At 31.8% G+C, this 24496-nt stretch overlaps 1 protein-coding gene across 5 annotated transcripts in view; it reads right to left on the bottom strand.

Annotated features, from left to right (window-relative positions):
• CEP290 (centrosomal protein 290) overlaps positions 1-23531 on the bottom strand; it is a 41938-nt gene extending 18407 nt beyond the window's left edge. Inside the window, exons 1-32 of one of the 5 annotated variants that reach the window (XM_071765743.1) lie at positions 23415-23531; positions 23225-23302; positions 22409-22478; positions 22096-22142; positions 21584-21727; positions 21315-21368; positions 20474-20494; positions 20175-20327; positions 19685-19867; positions 19356-19445; positions 19159-19281; positions 17495-17515; positions 17213-17336; positions 16513-16679; positions 15838-16000; positions 15082-15182; positions 14907-14991; positions 14326-14429; positions 13330-14130; positions 11561-11653; positions 11203-11287; positions 10461-10603; positions 9676-9840; positions 8706-8855; positions 7645-7760; positions 6812-6914; positions 5309-5539; positions 4594-4767; positions 3837-3948; positions 2837-3042; positions 1128-1279; positions 611-722 (exon numbers count right to left, since the gene is read on the bottom strand). In XM_071765743.1, coding sequence (XP_071621844.1) covers positions 611-722; positions 1128-1279; positions 2837-3042; positions 3837-3948; positions 4594-4767; positions 5309-5539; positions 6812-6914; positions 7645-7760; positions 8706-8855; positions 9676-9840; positions 10461-10603; positions 11203-11287; positions 11561-11653; positions 13330-14130; positions 14326-14429; positions 14907-14991; positions 15082-15182; positions 15838-16000; positions 16513-16679; positions 17213-17336; positions 17495-17515; positions 19159-19281; positions 19356-19445; positions 19685-19867; positions 20175-20327; positions 20474-20494; positions 21315-21368; positions 21584-21727; positions 22096-22142; positions 22409-22478; positions 23225-23302; positions 23415-23516 — 4473 coding nt within the window. In that variant the 5' untranslated portion in view covers positions 23517-23531. The remainder of the gene's footprint in view (positions 1-610; positions 723-1127; positions 1280-2836; positions 3043-3836; positions 3949-4593; positions 4768-5308; positions 5540-6811; positions 6915-7644; positions 7761-8705; positions 8856-9675; positions 9841-10460; positions 10604-11202; positions 11288-11560; positions 11654-13329; positions 14131-14325; positions 14430-14906; positions 14992-15081; positions 15183-15837; positions 16001-16512; positions 16680-17212; positions 17337-17494; positions 17516-19158; positions 19282-19355; positions 19446-19684; positions 19868-20174; positions 20328-20473; positions 20495-21314; positions 21369-21583; positions 21728-22095; positions 22143-22408; positions 22479-23224; positions 23303-23414) is intronic. The other 4 variants (XM_071765753.1, XM_071765771.1, XM_071765762.1 and 1 more) reach the window with 4 other exon arrangements.
• Between the last annotated feature and the right edge of the window lie 965 nt (positions 23532-24496).

Below are 24496 nucleotides of genomic sequence, written 5' to 3'. Positions count from 1 at the left end.
AGAGCAAAAATTAGCCTCTAAAATCAGCTTACTTTTCCACCATTGTTTCTACAGCATGTTTTAGAAGTACACCTCTTCAGATGCTGGTCTTAAAAGTTGTATCTTTCCAAAATACTACAGAACAAGAAAGGTATGTATACCTAAACTTACGAAATACAGTAATATAGAAGCTGACCAAAGTGTTGTTTTAGGGATTCAAACCATTCTACAACATGAAAAAAAAAATCCCAATAAATTGTTTCAGCTAATAACAAAGCAATACTGAAAATCTTCAAGATTTACAAGTCATTGTTTGTCTAGTAAAAACCAAGCTTTCCTGTCTTTAAATATTTAGCACAAGCTATTAATCACATAAGAATAAATATTACCTAATTAACACAGAAAAAAGCTCAGGCCCTATAATAGCTATACATCTAGAAACTGAAAAATGGAGAAGGGCATAATTAATGTAATGGAGAACTCTTTTAACAATGTGGCCACTACAAGGACCAGATTGCTAAGATCCTTCCGAATGCTTTTGCAGTTTCCTAATTCCCTGAAAAATTACTTCATTTCTTCTGCTTCAGGGAAAAAAATCCAAACAGCAGTGTTAATAAAGCTTGAATTTTACCTGATAGTCTAAAATTTGCATTCTAAGAGATTCCACTTCTTTATCTCTGCATTGCTGGCGTGCCCTTAGAGCTTCAACTTGCGTTTTTGCTACATCAGACAGTTCTCTTAACCTTGCAGGGAAAAGAGGATTGTGTCACGTGAAACCACTGAACAACCTATTAAGTTTTTCTACATAGAACGTGCTAAGAAGATGCTTAGTATGTTTCCTCATATAAAAACTTTTGAAGGCTTTTTCACAGGACTATTTCCTCTAAGGTATATGTAAGTTTGCTAGCAGTAACCTACTCTGGGAAAACAAGCCCTTATTTCCTTACTAAAACTAAGCGTCTCTGTCCTCTATTTCGCTCCCACCTCAGAACATAAATGCTCAGGAAGTGCTCTGGCATATATAAATGACAAAAAATTAGCTTTAGACAGTTATCTGTTAGGAATATATAAGTAGTGTATTACATAGCCTAGATCTTAGCATGCTTCTGAACATACTGGAATTCAAAACTTATTACTTCAGCACTTACTTCGATACTTCTATCTTGAGCTCCATCTCGCGCTTCTCTAGGTCCATGATTTGCCGTCTATCTGCATCACTTACTGCCTTACTTACACTCTTTGACAGCTCTTCTCTTAATTCCTGTTCCACTTTCTGTGCCTCAAGGTTGATTTTGGTCAGCTTAAAAAAAACAAAACCAGAAACAAACAAAATGGTATCCTAAGCACCTTACTGCTCCCAACACTGCAAAGAAAAAGCCGTGCCAAAAGTATATTTTCTTTTTTTGTTCATTACAAAATAGTGTTCATCTGTATTCTTTTCCTCTCTCCTCAAATGTCTTTTTGTTTGCAGGATTGCATACACACTGGAAAAGATACACAGAGCAATGTAAAACAGGATTTTAAATTAAATATAATTTTTATTAGTCCGTTTTCTTAAAACTGTTGCTGCAATAACTTGCCCTTAAACTAAAATAAGAAAAAAAAAAAGAAAAAAATAGTAACACTGTAAGCTCTTCAGGATATGAACAGTCTTATTTATATATTTATACAGTACATCAGGATTGGTAATACAAACACAGGTTGTAAGTGCCAAGACTCACAACAGCGGAGTTCTTTTGTTTTCTAAAAATTACTTTCATAATAAAGTGCTATTCTTTCAAGCATCCTGATTTTTCAAGTTGAGTACAGAATACTGAATAACCAATGTTTCAACTAAAACCAAGGGGTATTAAGTAAAGACTGATAAATGGAAAGACATAGGCAACATAAAGAAACCAGAGAAATTAATTTAGTAAAAACAAATGCAGCAAATTAATCTGATACCATTCCTTAACAAAATAACTGATTTCCACTTATAACTTTCATTTTATTCATGTCCCAAACTACTTCAAATGAAAACAGTGTAACAACTAACTACTAGAAAAACAAAGAAATGGAGAGTCAGATAAGAGCAACCCAAAATAACTAGGTTAATAGTCAAGCACAGCACAAGGTGAGGGAATAACAGTCTATCAACATTCCTGAAAACATAACTATTCTTCTTCTTAGTTTTTGTTTAAATTACAGTCCAATCGAGGCAAAAGAACAAATGCCTACAACTGCCTAAAAATAAATTTAGACTGAAAATTATAAAGTTTCTTACTATTAAATAATTAATTTATGGAGTAAACTTGATGTATGAATAGTGGGGACGAAAAAAAATCTAGTAAAATTAAAGACTGATATGACAGGAATACTAGGGACCATGAGCTTCAATGAGACATGACTTCTCTTCTGTTCCTCCATTACAGATAATGTTTGGCATGTGACAGAAGACATAGCCAGTGTATAACAGTCGTTACATTGTCATTTGCAAAAGGGATGCAAAGGTCTAGCATTTTTCGAGTCATTTGCAATGGAAGGAAAATTAAGGTACTATACAAATTAGACACAAAAAGCAACAGTCCAAAGCAAGACTTTTTTCTAGTAATCTGATGAAAAACTAGCAAACCATCTGTCCAGAAGCTCATCATGTGTTTTACAGAGATAAACTAATGTTTGAAGTAAACTACTGACAAATTCATTAGTTCTATTTTTTACAGCTGTTCTGTGTGTGCAAAATTACAGCTCTTAAAGGAAGTTAATATTTTGCATCATACGCTTATTTGCTAGTCATGATACAAAATAGATTAATACTTTATGAGAAGCTCAAAAATACTCTTCTGAGATTAATCAAATTAAGTCTAAAAATATTTACCTCAGCAAATTTTGCTTCTAATTCAAAATTACGTTGTTCTATTTCCTTCACAGTATTCCTTAAGTGTTCATACATTCGTTGCGAATGTTCTGCTCTCTGTCTTTCATTTAGTTCCTTCATTTCCAACATTGTGATTTTCTTAGAAATAGACAAAATTTCACTGTTGGTTATTGCTTTTGTGGCCTTGTCCATGGCATTGTCATCCCCTACATTAAAAAAAATATTTAAGTTACAGAATACAGAAGCTCTTTCAAACATAAGAATTCTATGCATCGTGAAACAGAACGAGTTTTGCTTTGTTTCAGTCAGATAAATGTTATTAAAACACTTTGTTAAACTAGAGGCGTGATTATCTCTTGACTTATTACATGTTTGAAAAATATCTAATTTCAACAAAATATTATATATTATAAATAGGTATATCATGCTTATTGAGACTGATAACTGTTTTCATTGTAGGCTTTCAATTTATCTTTAATTCAGCTGGTAAATCTTCAGGAAATTTAATTTAAAAATCTCTAAAAGAAATATACATAGACGATTCTTCTTGAATAATGGGAACGTAAACTGTGCACTGAGCCTAACCTATCAAGAAAAAATACTTTGTTACAGGGAATGAAACAAGGAAAAAGACAGTATTTTCCTGACAAATTATTAAGTACTGTGACTGATGAGTAAGTTAAAAACATTGCCTCTTACTAAAACAGATAATGTTGTTTACAAGTTCCAGTTTTTAAACCTTTGACCTAGTAACCCAAGAAAAGTCAACTTGGAATTTTACAGAGGGAAATAACAGTTTTGCTCAAATAGCAAATATGTAAAATAAAGCAAAGAAAAAAAAATCACAAAAAAGATTTAAGAGTTAAAAAAAGATACAAAATAATTTGCACTCTTTTTTTTGTGTTTTGAGATATACCAATTCTGTAAAACTTCAGAATATGACTTTCACACGGGACATACCATTTGATTATTAATGTGGCAATGTCACTATTATACTTGCCCAGTTTAGTCATCTGTTCCCAAGCCTGTTCTACAGTGTGAAGTTTCTCTTTCGTGATCTCCAGTTCCTTATTCAATAAATTTATCTGTGCCTTCAAGGATTCATTCTCATGCTGTATGAAAAAAAGTTGCAACATAACAGCAAACTATCCAACTATAGCAGATTTGATGCTTAGTATCTACAAAATGTCTTGAATTAACCTTACCTAAACACAAGATTTAAGTTTCCTCTTAAGTGTAAAAATGCTAGTCTTTGTTACATTGTATCTTACTATCAACCTTTTGAAAGCCGTTTACACCCATTCTACTGCCCCTGTGACCACCAAAACTGAAAATGGTAGCAAATATTCCTTCTGTTCACCTTGTTTTGGTAACCAAAGAACTAAAAATACTTGAGGGAACATAGCCAGAGCTGAACCTAAAAAGCAAACTAATGAAGAAAAATACTCAAACAGCCAAACCCACCAAAATTATTAAACAAAATGCTTTTAAATATATATATATCCATAGAGATAAAATCAGGGACTTTGTAGATGTTTCTTAATCCATTTGAAAAATACCAGGTAAGCAATTTAAAATTGGACAGCAACAGTAAGAAGGCTCTGACATCTCATACCCACCATGGAACTGTTATAAACAGCAGTTCTAGCATAAGGACTTCCATTAGAACTTTCTATTAAGTGAAAACAAAAAAACCCAATGCAAAGCAAATGTATAAAGACATAGCAAATGAGCTCAAATATAAACACAAATGTTACCTCCATGTGTTCCATGTTTGTTGTCCGTTGGACGAGCAAGTTATCTTTTTGCAACATATCTCTGTATTTAGCAGTTAATGCATTATACTGCTTATTGGCCAGTTCTAGCTCAGACAATGGCACACTACCATCCAACACCTTTTGCAGAGCTGCAATCTTAAAGCTAGCCATCTCCTATGAAAATAATCAACACAATGGGTTACTAAGGTCTGCTAGATCTTTATATAGAAAAAATAAAATTTCTCAACAGAAAAACAGTACCATTTAATATGACGCTTTTGAACATGACACTGGTTTATTTTAGTAAATTACTGTCCATCTTTCTACATTGCCTGTAAAAACCGGGATAAAATTCCTCTGGTATTCCAACTCTGTGGGTAACTTTATCAACAGTTGCCTCTCAAGGCATTGCCAAAAGCATATTTTATACAGAGGGGTTAATATATGAGCCCTAGCAACCTAGCAAAGTAAGATTTGGTTTCATATGATACTTTCAATAAAAATAACTTGTTGAAGCAACTCCAGAAGGGCAAAACTGACAGGTTTTTCATTATGATGCTTAATTAAATGCAAAGGATGTTTTGACAAAATTTGTAACAGCATTTAACATTTTGATAATATATTAAAAAAATTATTACCTTCTCCATTTAAAAAAAACTGTTTTTCTTCCCAAATTGTTAAAAAAAGTGTGCACTATTACTACTATAAACTATACCTTGAATCGTTGCAAGTCTCCAATTTTCCCTATAACTGTAGTTTCCATTTGTGTTATTTCGTCCTTTAGTTTCTCATTTTCTTTTCTAAGATGCCGTTCCGTTTCAAGCAAAGTGGTATATTGCCTTGTTAGTGACCTCTCATTAACTCGTAAAACTGTTATTTTTCTATTGTTTTCTGCAAGTACTTTTTTTGTTTCATCAGGATCCAGCTGAAGCGCACTGAGTAAATTCTGTAAAGTAATTTTTTTAACAAGAAACCCGTACATAAGTATGGCAGAACTCAACTACGTCAGCAAGCTTTCTTGTAAATTTTTAAAATATAAGTGTAAAAATTCCATTAATCTGCCTGAAATAACTTTTTGCTAATAAAACATATTCACGTGCTCAATACATGGACAAATATACAATATTCTATTACAAGAAAAAAATAACTCTTTGAAATCATCAAGAAATAAAAGCTAAATAATCTAATTGGAATTTTAGTTAATGCTCATATTTTCAGAACTTAGAACAAAAATAATTCTCTGCATTCACTGGCAGTAGTGTTCCCCTCTTTTACCAGAATCAAAACAAACAGAATTCCTGGTGTTCCTAACAAACACTAATAACATCCTACTTTGAGGACTAAATTGGTAAAGTAAACATGCACACATCAGCTTACGAAGGAAACAGGGAGTTTACCATATTCCTATATATAAGCCTAATGAAGAAGAATGATCAGGTAGCTGGAAAAAACCTCCAGTCATGGAGTTTTCGTTACTGAAGTAATGAAAAACCTCTTGTTCTGTGACAACTGGCAAAGATTTGACTTTTTTAATCAAGAAGCTTGTTTTTCTTAAGATTTTAAGAGCAAGCAACTAATTTTCAATGATCATTCACAGTGAACTAATTTCGGTGAAATGTTTCATTTGAAAATGTTAACCTATTCTAACCAAAACAACATAATAAAAATTAATATTAAATAACAATACATATTTCTTATCTTTGGATAGATGTATTAATGGAAAATAAAGCTATTGGGAAAAAGTAATTTCTTAAAAGAGCTCAGCAATACTTCCGTGGCACTCCATTATATTTTAAAGACATTTAAAAAAATAAATGCCAGAAATATATTAATCTTGCTACCATCTACTCCTGTAACAATGGAAATGCAGAATAAGACACTGAACAAATTAAGATTGCGTGTGCTTCTTTTAAGCCCTCATTTTTTTAAACAGCAAAATACAGTAAAAACATCTAAAAATAAATTTCAATTTCACTTTTCTGGAAATATATTTAGGCTTAATTGTCTCAGGATACAATTAATTAATAGGCACCTGAATCAATTAATTCCAGGAACTCTGAAACATTACCTTCCGTAAAAGTTGTTTTTCACCTGTCTTAACAGAATTCAGTCTAGGTAGAACTAACGTGAAACAGAAAGATGAATGCCATTTCCTGTGTCTGTGAAATACCTACATATTAACAGGTAAATACAAATAAGATGTAATAAAATTACTTACAGAATATGCCTTTATTTTTGTAGCATCTTGTTCTTTTTGCTCTTCCAGCTTTTTCTTTTCCTCTTTTATGCTTTCTGATTCCTTCTGCCAGCTTTCCTTTTGACTAAAACAGTAATTAGATATTTTAATTTAAAATTATGGAAGACTTAATGATTTAAAAAACTGTAACTAAAACAGTAACCCTGAAATGCTGCAAACCAGGATGCCTGTTTTTAGCAGTAGTCTAATTGGAAAGTGACTGTTCATCCCAATCCAAAGACAGAGAAGCCACAACTAACAGCATGTTAAATGAAGATCTCAAATTGCCAAATTCAATCCTAGGCTCCTAACAGATATAAATCCTTCTCTTTTTTACCATAAAAAGAAATTATATAGAAAATTTGATTCAATGAGGCATATAAAGGAACCAAGACTCTGAAAGAAAACCAACTATGAAGTCATGATGATCTGAAATTTCAAAACGGTAATCTCTGACTGAATTTGAGTACGTTTTCTTTTTTTTTCCCCTCAGAAAAATTGTTAAGGCCAATAATTGAAAGCAAAAGAAATGTGACTGAAGAGTCCATAATGCCAGGTTCTAGTGAAATACAAGACACCAGATGCAGAAAGCATAATGCAGTCCTCATTATAAAGTATGCAATATGAAATAATCCAGCAGATAATGTTTTTATAAGAGATTTATGAATCTTTAAAAGAAAATATGGAATCCATATCCAAGAGCAGCAGTATTTATTACATTAATTAAAGAATTACTTCAACACAGCACCAAATCTTGTATTCAACATTACTAAATATCTAGTTAAGCTTCCATAATTCAGAAAAGTGAACGATACCTTTGATATTCTTTATACAGCAAGCCTTGCTGATGACGAATTACTGCAAATTTTCGCTTGTAGTCCTCTACTGCATCTTCTAACTGTTTAAGTAACTTTTCTTTATTTTCCAGTTCCTAAAGATTATTTTCCAAATAAAAATATTGAAGCGGTTAATATATGTTTTAAACATTGAAGGATTAATCAAAACGCCAGTTCTCCCTCGTGTTTTTCATGATAGATGCTTCTGTCATAAACTGTGTACTGCTGATATGTGTTTTTTCTCTAGAAGCAACAGATGAAAAAAAGTCCAATAACCTTTGGCAATAGTTTATAATTGCACTATGGATTATAGCTCTCAAAGTGAAAAACACCATGACATGTTGCTAGCCCACAGAGAATATTAATTTAATGTCTAACTGAAAAGCAATGTTTTCTTTTCATGTTCCCAAATAATCTTTATAATAGCTGAAAAGCATTCTGTAATCAACAAAAATAAAGTGATCAAGAGAACAAAATAACAGTAACAAAAAGGTAAGTTCTTTTTAATCCAATTTTCAAATAATCAATTCTTCTTTTCTATATGCTTGACTGCTATGCTTATCATGGGAATCACAAGCTTCAGTTTCAATGTATTTATGCCTCTTTACAGACATATTTATACTGACATATTTCTGACAAACAATGGACTGAAAATTCATATGGTAATTAAGTAGGCACCTTTGCTACATACAGAAGAAGTGCACATACAGGCACAGGAGCAGTAAGACGGAATTTCTCATAGAAAGAGTGCAACTGAAGAACTACAAGGAAGAGTGGGCAAATATTTAGATCAAAATTCAGATTTAAAATGAAAAAATCCGAATTGTTGCTAAAAATTTTATGAAGTATCAGCTTCCAGAATTAAAATGCATCAAAATATTTAAAACACCACCAAAATAGCCTAAAGAATTCACTAGATGTCAGAACTTAAAAATAATTTTAGAGCATCCTCTCCTGTCCACACGTGGCATGGTACTAGACTTCGGAGGAATTAACTGTAGGTTACAAATATTCTTGCTATTAAGGAGTAAATGAGTTACCTGGATAAGATGTATTAAATATTCATTCAGAGAATTAATCATATTAACACCTGAAGGAGCTATTCCTTCTGGAAGATTCACTGTTTGGAAGACAATATTGGCACCTTCTGACTGACGTAATACACAAATTTCATTTTGCAGTTGTGCAATCTAAACAGAAGAAAGAAAACCATAGAGGAGCAGCTCTTGCCATTCAACTAAAAAATAATAATACACTGATAAAATATATATTATTTTCCTGTGCTACATCAGTTGTTAATAACAACCTAATTCACTTCCACTTATTTCTTATTCAAACAGTCTTTAAAGTATCTTTTAAAAATGCTGACTTCATAAATCATTAAATTCATAATATTTCAGCAACTTTTTAAAATTACTGGAGCAATCAGGGCAGTTCCTCATATCTAAGGATTCATCTTCTGTTATTTTTAAAAAGATGAAGTCTTGAACAGATTGTATTGGCTATTTAATGGCTTATTCAAAACAAATCTTTGCCTTTTCATTTAAATTCTTAAAAGCTCTCTGGTTCTCTACTCTAATGGTACATAAAAGACTATTCTAGAATATTAGTTACTGGCAAATCTTTTCACACCACCAAAGCTATTCTAAAAGCAAAATTTACACTTGACTTTTGGTAAGATTTTGACAGTCCACTCCTCATTCCTGCCATGGAAGAAGCATAGCTTAGATTCAACTGTACAACTTCAAACAAGATACAGGATTTTAGAGAAAAATCTGTTATTTTAAAACACTTAATCTCTCAGTAGCATGAAGTAATATTAAGAGGAGTAAGATTTGAACTAAAATGGACAAACTGGTAGTTCCAATATATACCTTTAAGTAAAATTCATATAAATCACTATTCACATAAGCTAAATTCACTATCTTATGCACTGTGTGGTTTTGTTCTATATTATCAGAGCAGCTACTTTTCAAGTACAAAATAAATGGTATCAATTAAATTGAATACCTTTTCATTTGCACTTGCCAGCTGATTAGATAAATTTGTTGCCTCCTTCTGAGTCTGTTTCAGTTCTTGTCTCAATTCTTCATTTCGTCCTGTAAGCTGGTCAACCTGAGCTTTCAAGTGCACATTAGCATCAAAGATTCCATCTGAATTCTTTGATTCTATTGCCTAATGCAGTAAACATTTAATTAACAAAACAGAAAAAAACCCAAACAGGTAAAGCTTAGTTATTTTCATAACAAACTGGAGCCCTCAAATTTAAACTACACAAAAACAGCAAAAGGCATGACATGTTAACATTTTAAAATCTATTTATCTGTTTCCTGATGGTATATTTGCAATAGACTGTAATTTAAACGGTTAAATTTTCCTGTTAAAACGTATTTTTTGGTAAGTTGTTAAAACAAAGGACTTTTCTCAAATATTTCCTGTGAGTGCCATGAGATAAAAGACATGCAAAAAACCTCTTACTTAAGCTTTATGATTTGGGCAATAAACTTGCAAAAGACAATTTTATTCTGACCAGCTGAAGATTTTAAAAAAATATTTTTATCTTTATTGGCAATTTCTTGTTGCTGTATATTTTTAAATAGCATTTTTAAAGAGGTATTGCACTATGTAACTATTTTTAACTATGGACTATTTGTAACTATACACTACTTCTAACTATGGAACTATGTGTATAAAGAAGCTAATATTTAATCATAAAATAATGCAAAAATTGAGGCAAAACAAAAAAAGGTCTACCAGCCTATAAGGCTAAATTATACTTTGTAAAGCAATCTCACATTAACTAAACGATCCAGACTAGGGATTATTAAGGCTGTTTCTCCTCCCTTCGCACATGGATCCTTCTGCATTTCCTTGACAGCTTGCAGTATGTCTCTCATTCCTTGTTCAAGTTGTTTATTCTCTTCTGATAATTCCCTTACTGTAATTAAAATTGTAAAGGCAGGTTTAACAGCTTTAAAAAAATGAGTCAAGGTTTCCTATGACATATCACCATAATGCTTTTTAATTTGATGTATAAAAATAGTGTTCATATTATAGACAGACACAATTAGGAAGCTAACAGCAGACCTGCTAAAATCGCTGCTGGAGAGTGTATTTAATTTTAAGTTTGAAATCAGCACAACAATCTATTTTTATGTATTTATACAATGCATATGAGGATATACACTAAAATAAATATAAAATGTTTAAAAAGTCATTATTGAGAATTCAAAGAAATTCAAATTTGATAAATGACATTTACATTCATTATTTTGGAATCGTTGTTTTCAGACCTGGGCCAATTCACAACTCTACATTTCTAATGTGAGAAATGTATCAGAATAGCTGTATAATAATCATATACGTACACAGCAAAGTCAGTCACTGTGGAAGATACAAAAGTAAACTGCTCTTAAAACAGAAACTGTACAGACAGGTATTTGCAGTCAAAATTAAAAAAAACAGAACAACTAACTAAGCAAATTATCTACAAGCACCTGATAATATTACAGAGTTTTAGAACAGGTTGCAACTTACATTTAGCTTGAAATTTGACTATTGCAGCCTCATTCCTCTCCAAATCTTTCTCTTTCATGCTTAATTCATTGGTAAGGTACTCGTTCTAAAGAAAAGAAAAAGGACGTGAAATCAGTAATTTAGGAATTTTAGTATTAGAATTTTCATTAAGACTCTGGTAAATGAGAATAAATGCTTGAAAATATTGCTAATCAATATATATTCAACAGTAAAACTATATAGTATGTAAACAAAAAAGAGGTGTTATATGGAAGGTGCCATCTTCACAGCAACAAAATTATCAGAAATTATTTAAGCCATGAATAAATTTTTTATGAATATTTATGCTGTTTTGTTTTTTTAAAAAAACTTGGACTACCTGCACTGCCTGGCTTCTGTATCTTTCAAGATTTAATTCTGTACAACTATTTATCATACTCTTGATGAACAAATCTCTGGATATTTGTTCATTCTAAAAAGAAGTAAAAATAGTAACTTATTAGTACATGATTCTATCTCCATTTATATATATAAAAAATAAATTTCCAAGAATTTATCTTCCAGAACAAAAAACTCACCCCCTCTTTTATATACAAAATGCAGTTTGTGGGCATTATTCAACCCATAGGTTGGCTAACATAGTATTTTAAGAGAAATCACAACAGTGAAGCATACTGCTGTGTAGTGCATGGAAAAACTGTTTTATATTTGAAAAACCCTGATGTATACAGACTTACACTTTCATTTGATCAATTACATAGCTCAGCAGACTCAACAGAAATGCCATCAGTTCCAAAACATTTCAGGTAAGTGTAGAGAAGACTTGTTTGTTTATCTTACACACTATAACCAGAATGTTTCCTTATCACATTCTTAGATGGTTTTTCCCAGACAAAAAGTACACAGATTCCAATTCTAGCAATCTCATGTTCTAGTCCCAGCCTTTTTTTTTTAATTTGAAGTATGCCTTCATTAAAATTTCCCAGTCTACACATAAATCTCCTGCCAGATATGCAATGGCAACAGAGATTCACTGGAATAAATAGACGTGACATTTTCCACTGTGTAGAAAAACAAATTCTTGTGTCATACTGCAGTTGGAACCATAGCCTGGTACAGACCAGTAGTCTATGACTTTGAGGAATGAGGGACTGGCCCCTCTAGCAACCAAAGGAATGCTCTCCACTACACAGAAAATGAACATGGCATTTCATAGTAGCTATTTAGGAAGCTACCAATGACTAACTTTTTTATATGATTTACAAGATATAAAAGAAACCACAGGAAGCATCCTCAAATCAATCAGTTTCTCATTGATAATAAAAAACTTTTCAAAAACCCTTTTAAAAGCCTCAAAGATTTAATCATTAGAGATCAGTTGAATAAAGAATGGAATTTTTCAATGGAAATCTTTTTTTTCTGAAAACAGATATATATTGTCCTTGTTATTTCACAAGGAAATGGATGAAAGGATAGAAGAACCAGCCCAGGGACTTCTTAGGTGTTTCCTAGAAGGAAAGGTCTTTCTTATGCCTAAAGCCTGACTTAATAACATCTGTACTCTGTGGAGGTAGGAGACATCCCTCTAGTCAAACAACACGTGTCTTTAAACAGAAATCTTATCTCTATCTTTCATACCAAAAGATAGATGCAATACCTACATCATTCAACTAATATTTGTAAATTACCATTTGCACTTCTCAATTTATTTTAAACGAGTTTTTAAAATAATCCTCAAACTCTGTTGTTTAAAAATGCAATTGCAACAACTCATTTGTATAGAATGCAAGGCTATATGCACTCATAAGAAAACGAATGAGTTCTCTGTTTAGAAAGGTGTGTCTTAGAATAAAAATTATTCTTTCTTTGTACCCATCCTACGTACACGTGCACAGGTATTGTACAAACTTTCTGCCATCAGAATGAAAATATATGCCCACATTTTTTCAATCCTATGTCAACAATAAACTGCAAAAGAATGATTTGGTATTTCTTTTATTAGAAGAGAAAAAAAAGCCCAATTCTATTAGAACCATCCAATAGTAATTAACAAACATGAAAGTAAACTAATGCATCCTTATTTCTTGAGTTTATCTTCTAAATAACTGCAATAGATATAAGTGTACACATACTATATAGGTTTCTCACCTGTGATCTAAGAAAGGCTAATTCTCTTCTCAATTGCTCTATGAGATTTTCAACTGGATCTACCTGACCTGAATGCTCTGTTTGTCTGTTTTCAAGTCCACTTCCCAAACTTTTTCCTTGCAACAATCCTGTTTGGCATTTCCTTCCTTCTCTGTCTTCTTGAAAGGCAGTTAAATCAGAAAACTTTATCTGCGAATCATCATGCTTTATGTTCAGTGGTGTCATTCGTGTTTTGTGCCTTACTAACTTTTCAAGAGCAGATGCAGAAGAAATCATGGTGTTTTCTCTGAGAGACAGTCCGGGGCAAAAATTTTCCTGATCTCTTAGGTCGGAATTAGAAGCTATGGACAGTTGATTCTGAAAAGATGGCTTCTTTCTGTCATTGCAGTTATTTACCTCTGAGGTCTGACAAACTAGCTGATAAGGAGGAAACACATCTCTGTAGTCTGATTTTAAGTCTTTTGACATCTCTCTCTTGTCTGCATAGTCTTTTATCCCTGATGTCTGTGTAAATTGTAGCTCTGATGATACATAAAGCTCTTGAATACTCAGAGCTTCAGAATTACAGTTGTCGCTAGATAGTTGCCACTCTGTCACATGTTTTGAACCTAAATGAACAGAAGAAGCATTTCTATTTGTTTCCAAGAGATTTAAATTCTCAAATATACCAGAAGTACTTCTAGGTAGATTTCCCACAGCCTTACTGTTTTCAGCTATATCCTTCTCTGACTTCAGAAGTCTAACCGGTGCTTCTCTATCTGCAATTGTGTTTCTCCCTTCCACATTACATGAATTGCTAGCCTATATTCACAAAAAATACAGAATATTCATTAGTCTTAAAAAAAAAAAAGCAAACCAAATTATTAATTTCGGGGTTCTTTAAAAGCAGTTAATAAAACCACCTAGAGAAATATTTGAACGGGTATTTACAAAGTAACATTTTTATTTCAAATGAGAAATACAATAAATATTTATGAACTTGCTTTATGAACCTACCTTTGCTTTTACTTCAGCAATATCATGTCTTTTCAAGAAATCCAACTTCCTCATATTTATCTCTTTCTCGTCAGTAAAGCTATCAGCTTCATTAGCATCCAATCCTAATTGCAAATAAATGTACAAGTAATAAATTATTATGAATTTTTAATTGGTCTTCAACCTAGGTAATATACTCAATTTAGTATATCTGACTTCTAGTTTTCTACCTGCAAAATAAGGAGCTATAAACCTTTCCATTTGTGCATGCTAGGCTTCCCAGGGTGGCACAGAATTGATATGTTTAAGATTTTTGAAACACACACGTTTTACAGATTTAGCAGAAGTTATGGCAAGATCACTCAGCATCTAAGAACTGCAAGTAAATGAAACAACTCTCATTGATGTAGAAGCATTGTCATCAGAAGCCAAAAAGCTACTAGGCTATCAGACTACAGAAAAAAAAAGCACTCACCTCTTCCTACAGATTCAATGAAATGCATTTAGCCTTGTAATTTAAACAAATGTGTGTCACATAGCTATATTAACAAGTATAGAAAGCATGTTTTTGAAAGGACAATTTATAATAAAAAAAATCCTACCTATTGTTGCAAATCTTCCTTTTTCCTGAGCGAACTTACGAACCTGTTTTTTCAGTTCAATTCTTTCCTCTTCTAGTCTTTCAATCTGCACATTATTATTCACAGAGCAGTATTTAATTTCATTTAAATATTCTTATTATATAGCTCTTACACAAAACCAGAATTTTTTACTTGCCTCTTGCAAAAGAATCTGTTTTTCAGCTCTAAATTGCTGTTGCTTCAGTGCTTTGCTGCTTCTGAATTCATTTAAATCAATCATCGTCTTTGGCTCAAGCCCTAAAAAACAGTATATGCTGTAAATTATTCATTAAGGAGAAACACTAATGTTAGTAATTATTAGAATGCAGTTCATTTAAGTAAAAATATAACTATTCAAATAAAATTAAAACATAGTATTTTGGTAGTTGAATATATATAAGTATATTCTTTATAGGTGCACACATCTTAAGGTCCATGTAGTAACAGAAGAAAGCATTTTACTTCAGTTACTCAAAAAAATAAAATGCAATAAAATGCCACCTAAATTAACTATATTTGCGCTTACATTTTTCCATGTAAAATTAACCCTGTCCACTTTTCCACTTCTCAGTCTCGCATTACAACTTCAGTGTTTTATGCTAAGAACCGTTATGAAAAAAAAAAAAATCAAAACCAGAAAGACCCTACAAAACCTAATCTCCAATTTTCTTCAGAACAACCTGTAAGCACAGTTTAGTCATGTATATTAAATTGTCATACACGTTCATTAAGTTTATCATAACTAGCTAAAATTACTTGCAAATATTAGCAGAATATCCAAAGTTATTTCCAGGTATTTGCTGAGTAAAATTAAAAAAAAAAACAAAAAAAAACCCCAACCAACCATCCATGACATAATGCTATTTCAATTCTTACACAACAAATAATTGAAAATTTAATGGATATAGCAAACCTAAACGCTCCCGAAGTTCTTCATTTTCATCAAGAAAATCATTTATTTTAAGTTCAAGTTTGTTAATTTCCTTAACTAATGTTTCGATCTCATGATCTCGTATTTTTATTTGCTTTTTTAAATCTTTTATTTCAACAACAGCCTCTTCCAAGCCATATACTCCCTGTAAAAGACCAAACAGGAGGTAAAAACAAAACAACCAATATAGGATGTAGGAAAATAAATTACGAATCTGTCTTTCAACAACACACGGATAAGAAGAAATGTTTTTCAACCTGTACAACTCTTCTGCACTATGCTTAGAGAAAAAAGTTACTGAATAAAAATCAAATCCTACAAATCTGTCCTTTGACTACAGGAGTCTGCATATTTCAAAATTGAGTCCTCTTACTAAATGATCGTTCGAAGAATAATTTCTTGATTGTTCAGTTCCTGTTCAATAGACTTCTGAAGCCCATATGAATGTTAACACTGACAACTTGCAAAAACTAAGTAGCAAACAAATTACATACAGACAATGATCACTACATGTTACTATGAAAGAAATAAAAAAAAACCATCATCAGAAGCCATTAATTTAATTTCTAATTACAACAAAATAAAAAAAAAAAGGAAGATAGACTCATTGCCAAAAAATATGATGGAATACACTGCCTGCTCTAATGTATTTTTTACCAGTTCATAGCGTCTCATTCGTTTCAGTGTCTCAGCAAGCTCTTTGTCCTTTTCTCTGGCATCTGCTTCTGCTAACTCTGCTGATTTCTCAGCCTCTTTAGTTCTCTCTTCTAGAATTTTTAACTTTTCTTGTATATCACCAATTTGATTTTGATGAGATGAGTGACCTGGAGAGCAAAATTTCATCTGTTTACAGTTCAACCAGAAATTCTTGCTAGCAGCCGTCAAACACCTCAGATAATGTAATAAAAGAGAACTAAATTTTCTGCTCTTGTTAATCAAAGTAATTACAAAAGACTACATGCAACATCTTTTTTATTTTGTCCTCAATCATTTATTCAAATAATATGTATAAGGAGAAAGCACACGTAAGGGATATCAGAATTAATTTTGAATTACACAGTACTACTCATTTTTGGTTCTTAATAAAGCTGAGACTTTATGTTATGCCCTAACTTTCACAGACCAGGTATAGTTTCATTAGGCATTGTATCACCCATAACAACCACTGAAATACTGTGAATAAATTTCACCTGTTCTCAAATGTTTAATAAATTGATCTGAACAAGAAAAACAGAGACTGATACTACTCAAATACAGCAAATATTTTTCTGTATTTCTAGAGAATAAAGGATGAACTGTAAATCTGTCATTTCTTATTTTCCTTTTCATAGACCTTAAAATAAAACGGCCATGTTACCTTTATCTTTTTTGAGATCATTTTTTAATTCCTCAATAATAAATGCATTCTGCTCCATCTCTTTGGTATACTGTTCAACCTGCTCAGTAAGCAATCTTATCTGAGCATCTCGCTCTTGCACTCCCTAGACACAAGAAAAAAAAAACCCAACTCCATTAAAGAATTTTTTTTACTGACATAAAAACTACCAATACAGAACACCACACATAACAGTAACGAAGAAATTAAAAGTAGCTAATTAAAAAAAAAAAAAAATAGAACAAGCAAATATACTGTACTTACAACATAGAGCTCAGATATTATCTAGAAGTTGATAAAGGCAAAGCAGGAAAAATAAAGGAAACAGTAAAAATAAAGCATTCAAACAAAAAATATAAAATCACTATTTCAGCATATATTTTTTAAATGAAACAGTTCTCTTAAGAGTTACAGCAACATAAAATGAAAAGTATCAGACCATATAGGTTTCTTACAGCTTCCTCATAAACAATTGTCAGTGGGAACCAAGAGATACGAGACTGGGAGGACTAACAATCCATCTTATGTGATGTTGCAGACTGCCTTTCAGCACATCATCCAGCTTTTAAAAATTTGTATCACACTTTGTTTTGCATGCATATACATCTATAATTACATATACACTGTGAAAATTATTTCTATTAATATTATACTATTTCTGTGCTTACACATAAGCTTTAAAAATACCATAGACAGTTTAATGATATTTTTTTTCTGTGATGAACAAAAAAGAGGAAAAAAGAGAAATGGAAAAACATTACAGAAAGTAATGATAATGTAAAAATCTCAAGAGTTTCTAATGCTATACCAATGGTATGAAAAACAAAAGCTCATACTTTCTTATAGGACAAATATAACCACATTTCAAAACCATAGGCAAAGAGCTTAGCAAAGAATAAGGAGCTAAACATGTAAACATAGACTTAACCATAACAAACTGTGTCCATTTTGAGTTAAAACACAAGTGCAGTAATTTGATTTAATTGTTATGTGTCTGCTTTAAAACTAAGCTTATTTCCACAACACTGTTCAAAAAGGCATGCTAATGACAGCAATGGAAAAAACCCTACCTCTACAGATATCTGTTTGGCTAAGAACAGACTACAACTGCTTATCACATTTCCTTTAAGCTACTTTCCTCTACTGATTATCAGAAGCTGACCTGTACCGAAGGTTTTTTTGTTTCATGAGAAGTTTTATGCTCCTACTTCTGGAAGACTGCATAAATGTATCTCACCACACTGCTCAGTTTACAAGGGATGTGATAAATGTCACATCATATTTATTCAAAAACCTCAAAACAAGGCAGGAAGCCACCCTGGTATTATACAGTATGTTTTCCATAATGTGTGCTTCAGAGTTCCTAATGGGCTGTGTTATATAGTTATCCTTTTAATGTTTTTACAAGAAAGATGGGAAATTGAAAACCATAAAGAACCATGTAATATTACATGAATGTGAAAAATACTTAAATTCAACTAGCTCTACCATGGGCTGAACCACAGACTTAATAGTATGGCATCACGTGAGGCAAAGGAACAAGATTAAACACTAGATAAGTCTCTCCCACGACTAACAAATTTAAAGAATAGAAATTAAGCTATAATATAAAAACACCAAGTTATGGATGCCTAGGTGTTAAAACAATCACTCTACTAACAGTTAGAAAAGATCAAAATGGAAGTTAATATGGAAGTAATGAAACCAACTGCCAGAAGCTCAGTTCCCACATAATGCAGAGAAGTTTCCTTTGTCTACTGTCTATTAAGCTAACCTTGTGGAATAAATCAACCTGTCTCATAATTCTGAAACATAAGTAATGCATATTCTGGTACTTGAAAACTATAAAAGACTAAATAATTATTTAGTAACTAGAATATTTAATGAATGGTAATTTCTATTTGTAAAATTTCTCACACAGACTGTACCTGCTGAAGGGCCACTATACTGTTTCTGTCTACATCAAGTTGTGCCATCTTCAATTTCTCCTCCAAATTAAACAATGTTTTCTGATACTCTAGGAGTTCATCATCTTTTGCAGCTAAGATTTTCTGAAAATAAGATAAAATACCATCAGAACACTTGAAATAATTCCTAGAAATAATAAAAAAGTATTAAAAAGTACCTTCCATTCTTCTACTTTTTCATTTACAGCTGCCATGAGTGGATCGTCTTCCTCATTCTTTGCCTTCAGCTGGTCTGAAAGCTCCTGAATCTAGAAATACCATTTGGATGAACATCATATCACAAAAATGTTTTGCTTAACCAGTGTAAATATATAAACACATTACAAACACATACTGTTTAACAAATTTATATTGCTTCAGTCAGAGGAAGACATGATTCTTAAGACCAGACTATGACTAGCATTTTGTACAAAAGAAATTGTGATCTACAGTTATGTTTTAGAATTTATTCCTGATTATATTCACTATTAGAAAAGTCAGTTCTTACTTGAAGTTTGTAATGTTCTTTCTCTTTTCTTAACTGATCCATAACAAAATCAGATTGTTGCACAATTCTTTTCATTTTGTTGTATTCATCAGTCATCTTCTCCATTTCTTGCACCGATTCCTCAAGATTCTTCCTCATTTCTTGGTTTTGGATGTCTAACTTCTCATTAGCTTCAGTCAAATTCTGCAAAATGAAAGAAATGAGCAATTGATGGATACTTTAAATATAAGACTTGATAGTATTAATTAGGATGGCAGAGAGTATTTCACCTCTGGATCATCAATAAATACTAAGAACAAATAAAAAACCGATTATCCATTGCCAGTAATGTCATTCTGCCAGAGTCACAGATGCAGATTATATGCACCAAAGAACCCAACTGCAATATCACTTCCTTATTCCACAACTTTTAAATGGACATAACTTAGCAAAAAAACCCTACTATCAGTAACAATCCATTAAATACTCAATAGCATACAGATATTTTTACCTGAATATCATCAAAATACTGGGCAAGCTCAAAGTTCTTTTTGAGCAACTGTGATCTGTAATCAGACTCCTCTCCTCTTCGTATTAGAACTGTTTCTTTTTGAGAATATGTTTGCTTCTGATAGTCAGCTAAATCCTGACGTAATTGTTCATTCTGCACAGAAAGCAATCAAAACATAAATCTACTTTGAAGAGCTGAAGACAGAAAGTTGTTATTTTTCTAGCAAGCTAACACAAAGAACCACAGTCAAGACTATTCAAATTCCTACAGTCGGCTTTTAGAGTATTTAGAAGCCTCACCTTTTTCTTCATGTGTTTTTTCTTCAAATTAAAAAGGAGAGAACAAGACCAGAAAAACAAAGCATGAAAATATTAGAAATTATCTTTGCTTTAGGAAGACTAACTGGGAATCAATATAAACCAAACCAAAACAAAAAACAAAACCCAAAAAAACCAAAAAACAACCCAACCAACCAAAACAAAACAAAAAGAGTTTAAAAGAGTTTTCCTATATAACTGTGGATGCATGTACATATAAATACATAAATAGGTAATACAGCATTTTGAAGAATAATTCTCAAGATTTCTTCCCAGGACATTAATTAAATTTTTTTCTCTCAGATAGTATTAAATGCTATAAAACACACCTTTTTTTCCCCCCAAGAAATAGCTAGAAAAAATGTTTCAAGAGAATGATTTGAAAAATATTCTAGTAATAAAGAATGTTAACTCTATCTTTGCCTTTATTGTTGCATTAACTTTTGAATTTTTAATAAACTGAATAAATTGAATAAACTTTGATAAATTGAATCCTCTCTAATATCCACCAAATACATCTGTCAACAGTACTTAAGAAAAATACTAAAAACTCAAAACACAAAGTCCAATCAAAACTAATGCACAGTACAACTACGTAAACTCAAATTCAGGCACTTCTTGAGCTGAATTAACTAAGTTTTACTGGAGTAGATGTACTATATATTTGCTAAATGTGATTAAAATTCTGTATTTTCTTTGTACAAGTAACCAGGAAATGTTCTAAAACAGAACTGAAAGTCATGCCACACCAGAGATTACAAATACAAAAAGCTAATAACAGATTTTTAAACATACACTAAATCCTCAATGTATGTTTACTAACCTCTCTCCTTAACCTGATGTTTTCATTTTCAGCATCTTCATTCCGAAGAGCAAGCTAGAACAAGATGGAAAACCTTTACAGGCAACATTAACACCACAAACTATGAAAACAAAGAGCACTAGAAACAAAATAGAAAACAAATTAAACACTCTGTTTTACCACTGGTTTGTTGTTTGGTTTAATTTAATTTCAGAGGCTCTTTTCAAAATGACTTTTCAAAAGATGGGCCAGAAGAGCATTTAGAGAAGTGAAGCTGAAGTCATTCTTACCTGTTCATTCACTTTTCTCTCTTTTTCCAGTTCTTTCTCTTTATCTGTTAACTGTCTCTCTTTTTGTTCTAATTGTTTTTCCAGTTGGCAGATTTCATCATGCAAAAAAACAGTATCTTGACCACCAGCAGATCTTTGTGCCTTCTTAAGAGCATAAAAATAACTGTAAACATTGTAAAGTTCTTAATACAAAGAGCTAATAAAAAAGTGATGCTAAGACTAACATTCTCAGTGTTAAGGAAAAGCAACAGGAAGGACTCTAGCTTCTTTAAAAAAAAAAAATCTTCATAATCTCTATACATAAATGGGATTTGTTAAGTATTTTTTAAAAAAATCATTGTACATACAGCTCTTTGCTAAACCTGAGGCTGGTGAATATTGAAAAGACAATAAAAACTATTAAATAAAAAGTGGCTAATTACGTATCTTTACTAGAGAAAAAAAATCCAACAAACTCATCTAAAAACCCCATCAAACAGTACTTGATAAACTAATAAAATTTTAAAACATACCTCTAATTCATTTTGAAGCTTCATAACCTCTGTTTTAAATTGATTTTCTGTTAAAGTAGAACAGATATAATTAATTATTTAATTAATTATAATTAATTACTCAGTAAAGCAAGAACTATACAAAACAACAACAGTTAACATTAATCTTCAAATATTTGGCTTTACTGTAGCAATTATTTCAGAGCAGTTGGTATTTTACTTGTCTTCCCTCAACTTAAAAGGAAAAACTCAAACTAACAAAGAACTAAAAAACCACCCCAAAACCAAAACATTTATCAAATAATGTCTGTACAGCATGAAAAGCCTTCCTTACCACATCTGGCTTGCTCTTCCCCAGCTTTTTCAACTTCTTCTAGTGCCAGCTCTACCTCTTGAGCTTTCATCTGGGGAAAAAAAAACATATAGCAACAAAGAACTATTTACCATTAACTTGTGTGAGAGATTGTTCTGTAGACCTTCTGTTTAAAATGATGAAAACATTTACAAAAAAACATTGATTTTTCTCTCTAACCAAAGAAAATCACTCACATTTTTCCCCATGCTGGCAAATTCAGATTACTGAAATATCTTCCTCAGTGTTCTACAGGGCCATCTAAACATTCACAAGCACACCAATGATAACTAAAAAAGTTTAAAAAAATCTCTAAAATCAATATGCTAACCTACACTGCTGTAATTTCTTGCTTTCAGTATATTTCTGTGTAAAGACAAGAGGTTATGATAGATTTCTAATCAGTTTTAGGATGCCAGTGTTTCTCCATTCATGATGATATTTTCATTTACTCTAAACCATCAACGTACTACAGAAACTTTCATGTAAGTTAAAATCATGACTTAAAAAATCTAAAAAAATTTTTGAGATCTGTTTGCACTTTCCACAAATAAGGTTCCTTAGCTAAGTAACTATGTTAGACTAATTCACTTTACTTCCCACTGCTACATGCTGTAATCCCAACAGCTACAAGAAGATACTCAGATGCAAGCACACACGTATCATAAAAATGCTCTTGGGAGTAACCAGTGTGTTCAGTGCAGGAAGAGAAAAAAATTACAATAATGATTCTTTTATCTAAACAAAAGGAAAATAAATGAATCTGCAGAATTATAGAAAGTAAAGATTAATACAAACCTTCATCAGTGACTGAGTGATTTTAAAAAGGTGTATCACTTGTTCCCGAGTTTCACTTTTTAAGCGTTTTCCATCAATCTAAAGAATAAGATTTTAATACAAATATTAATGAAATCCACAAAATAAATAATTTAGGTATGTTAAGGACTGAGAAGTTTAGGGAAGAATGTTCTGTTTTTCCCTTGAGTACCCTGGATATAGTTTCCAGCAAACTATCCGCTAGTTCTTCTTGACGAGGCAAAGCATCTGGATCAACTTTAATAAGGTTCTTCCAATCTAAAATGGGTGCCATATTGAATTTATAATTTTTCCTGGAACAAAAATCAAAAGAAAAGTTATCAGGCATTATCAGTACTGCTCAATTTTTTTTCAACTGACTCAAGTCTGTCCATTGAACCACACAAAACAACTCTAATAACTGTAACACAATTAACATTGTGTTCATATTTTGGTCTACTGCAAACAAGACTATAGTAAAACAATTATATTCCTTAAGTTAGATTAGATCACGCATAATCAAGGAATTTATGACACTAACAGTGAAGATCAGGACCCAGGTGAAACCTCTATTTTAACTTTAATACCTTTCTTTCCCACCCTACCTCTCAATACTGTATTTTTAAGTTAATGAGTAAACACAAATGGATGCTCTTTGAGCCAGCCCTTGCAGGACAGAAATCTCCTTATAGTCACAAACCCACTGTTTCTAATATTTAAAACACAACAAACACCCACTTTAGTTTGATAAGATCAGCATCAATTTCCTGGTGTTCATGTTTAAGATACTAAACTCCTGTATTAAAAACACTTTCCTTTGGATTAGAATACTTGAATTGATAAAGGACACACAATCTGGAACAATCTGGAAACTGACAAAAATCTGATCAGAAAGTGGTGCAAAGTTACGTTCTATTGCTTACCTACTGTTTGCCACCTAGAAGTCAATGCAGTATCTGAAAAAAAACAGAAGAGATAGGAATTATTAGACCATTCTCTGCAGCTATATGTAGGCTTAATATCAATATTACAAAAATTAGATTCTGCCAAGCTTAAAAAATAACATTGTTTAATCTAATTATTGCCTATTTTTAATAATACTGATTATGAATAACACATAAATGGTAAAGAAAAACTATAAAGAAATAAACCTAACTAGAATATTAAATTCAGCATTATTATAAAAAAAAACAAAACTAATGACACAGCAGGGACATGTATTTTATATAAAAAAAATATTCAGTCGATAACCGCAAACATGCTCTATGCTGAGGT

This window comes from Heliangelus exortis, chromosome 1 (genome assembly GCF_036169615.1).
Source record: "Heliangelus exortis chromosome 1, bHelExo1.hap1, whole genome shotgun sequence".
NCBI classification, from domain to species: domain Eukaryota; kingdom Metazoa; phylum Chordata; class Aves; order Apodiformes; family Trochilidae; genus Heliangelus; species Heliangelus exortis.
This window is presented reverse-complemented; position numbering and strand designations above follow the sequence as displayed.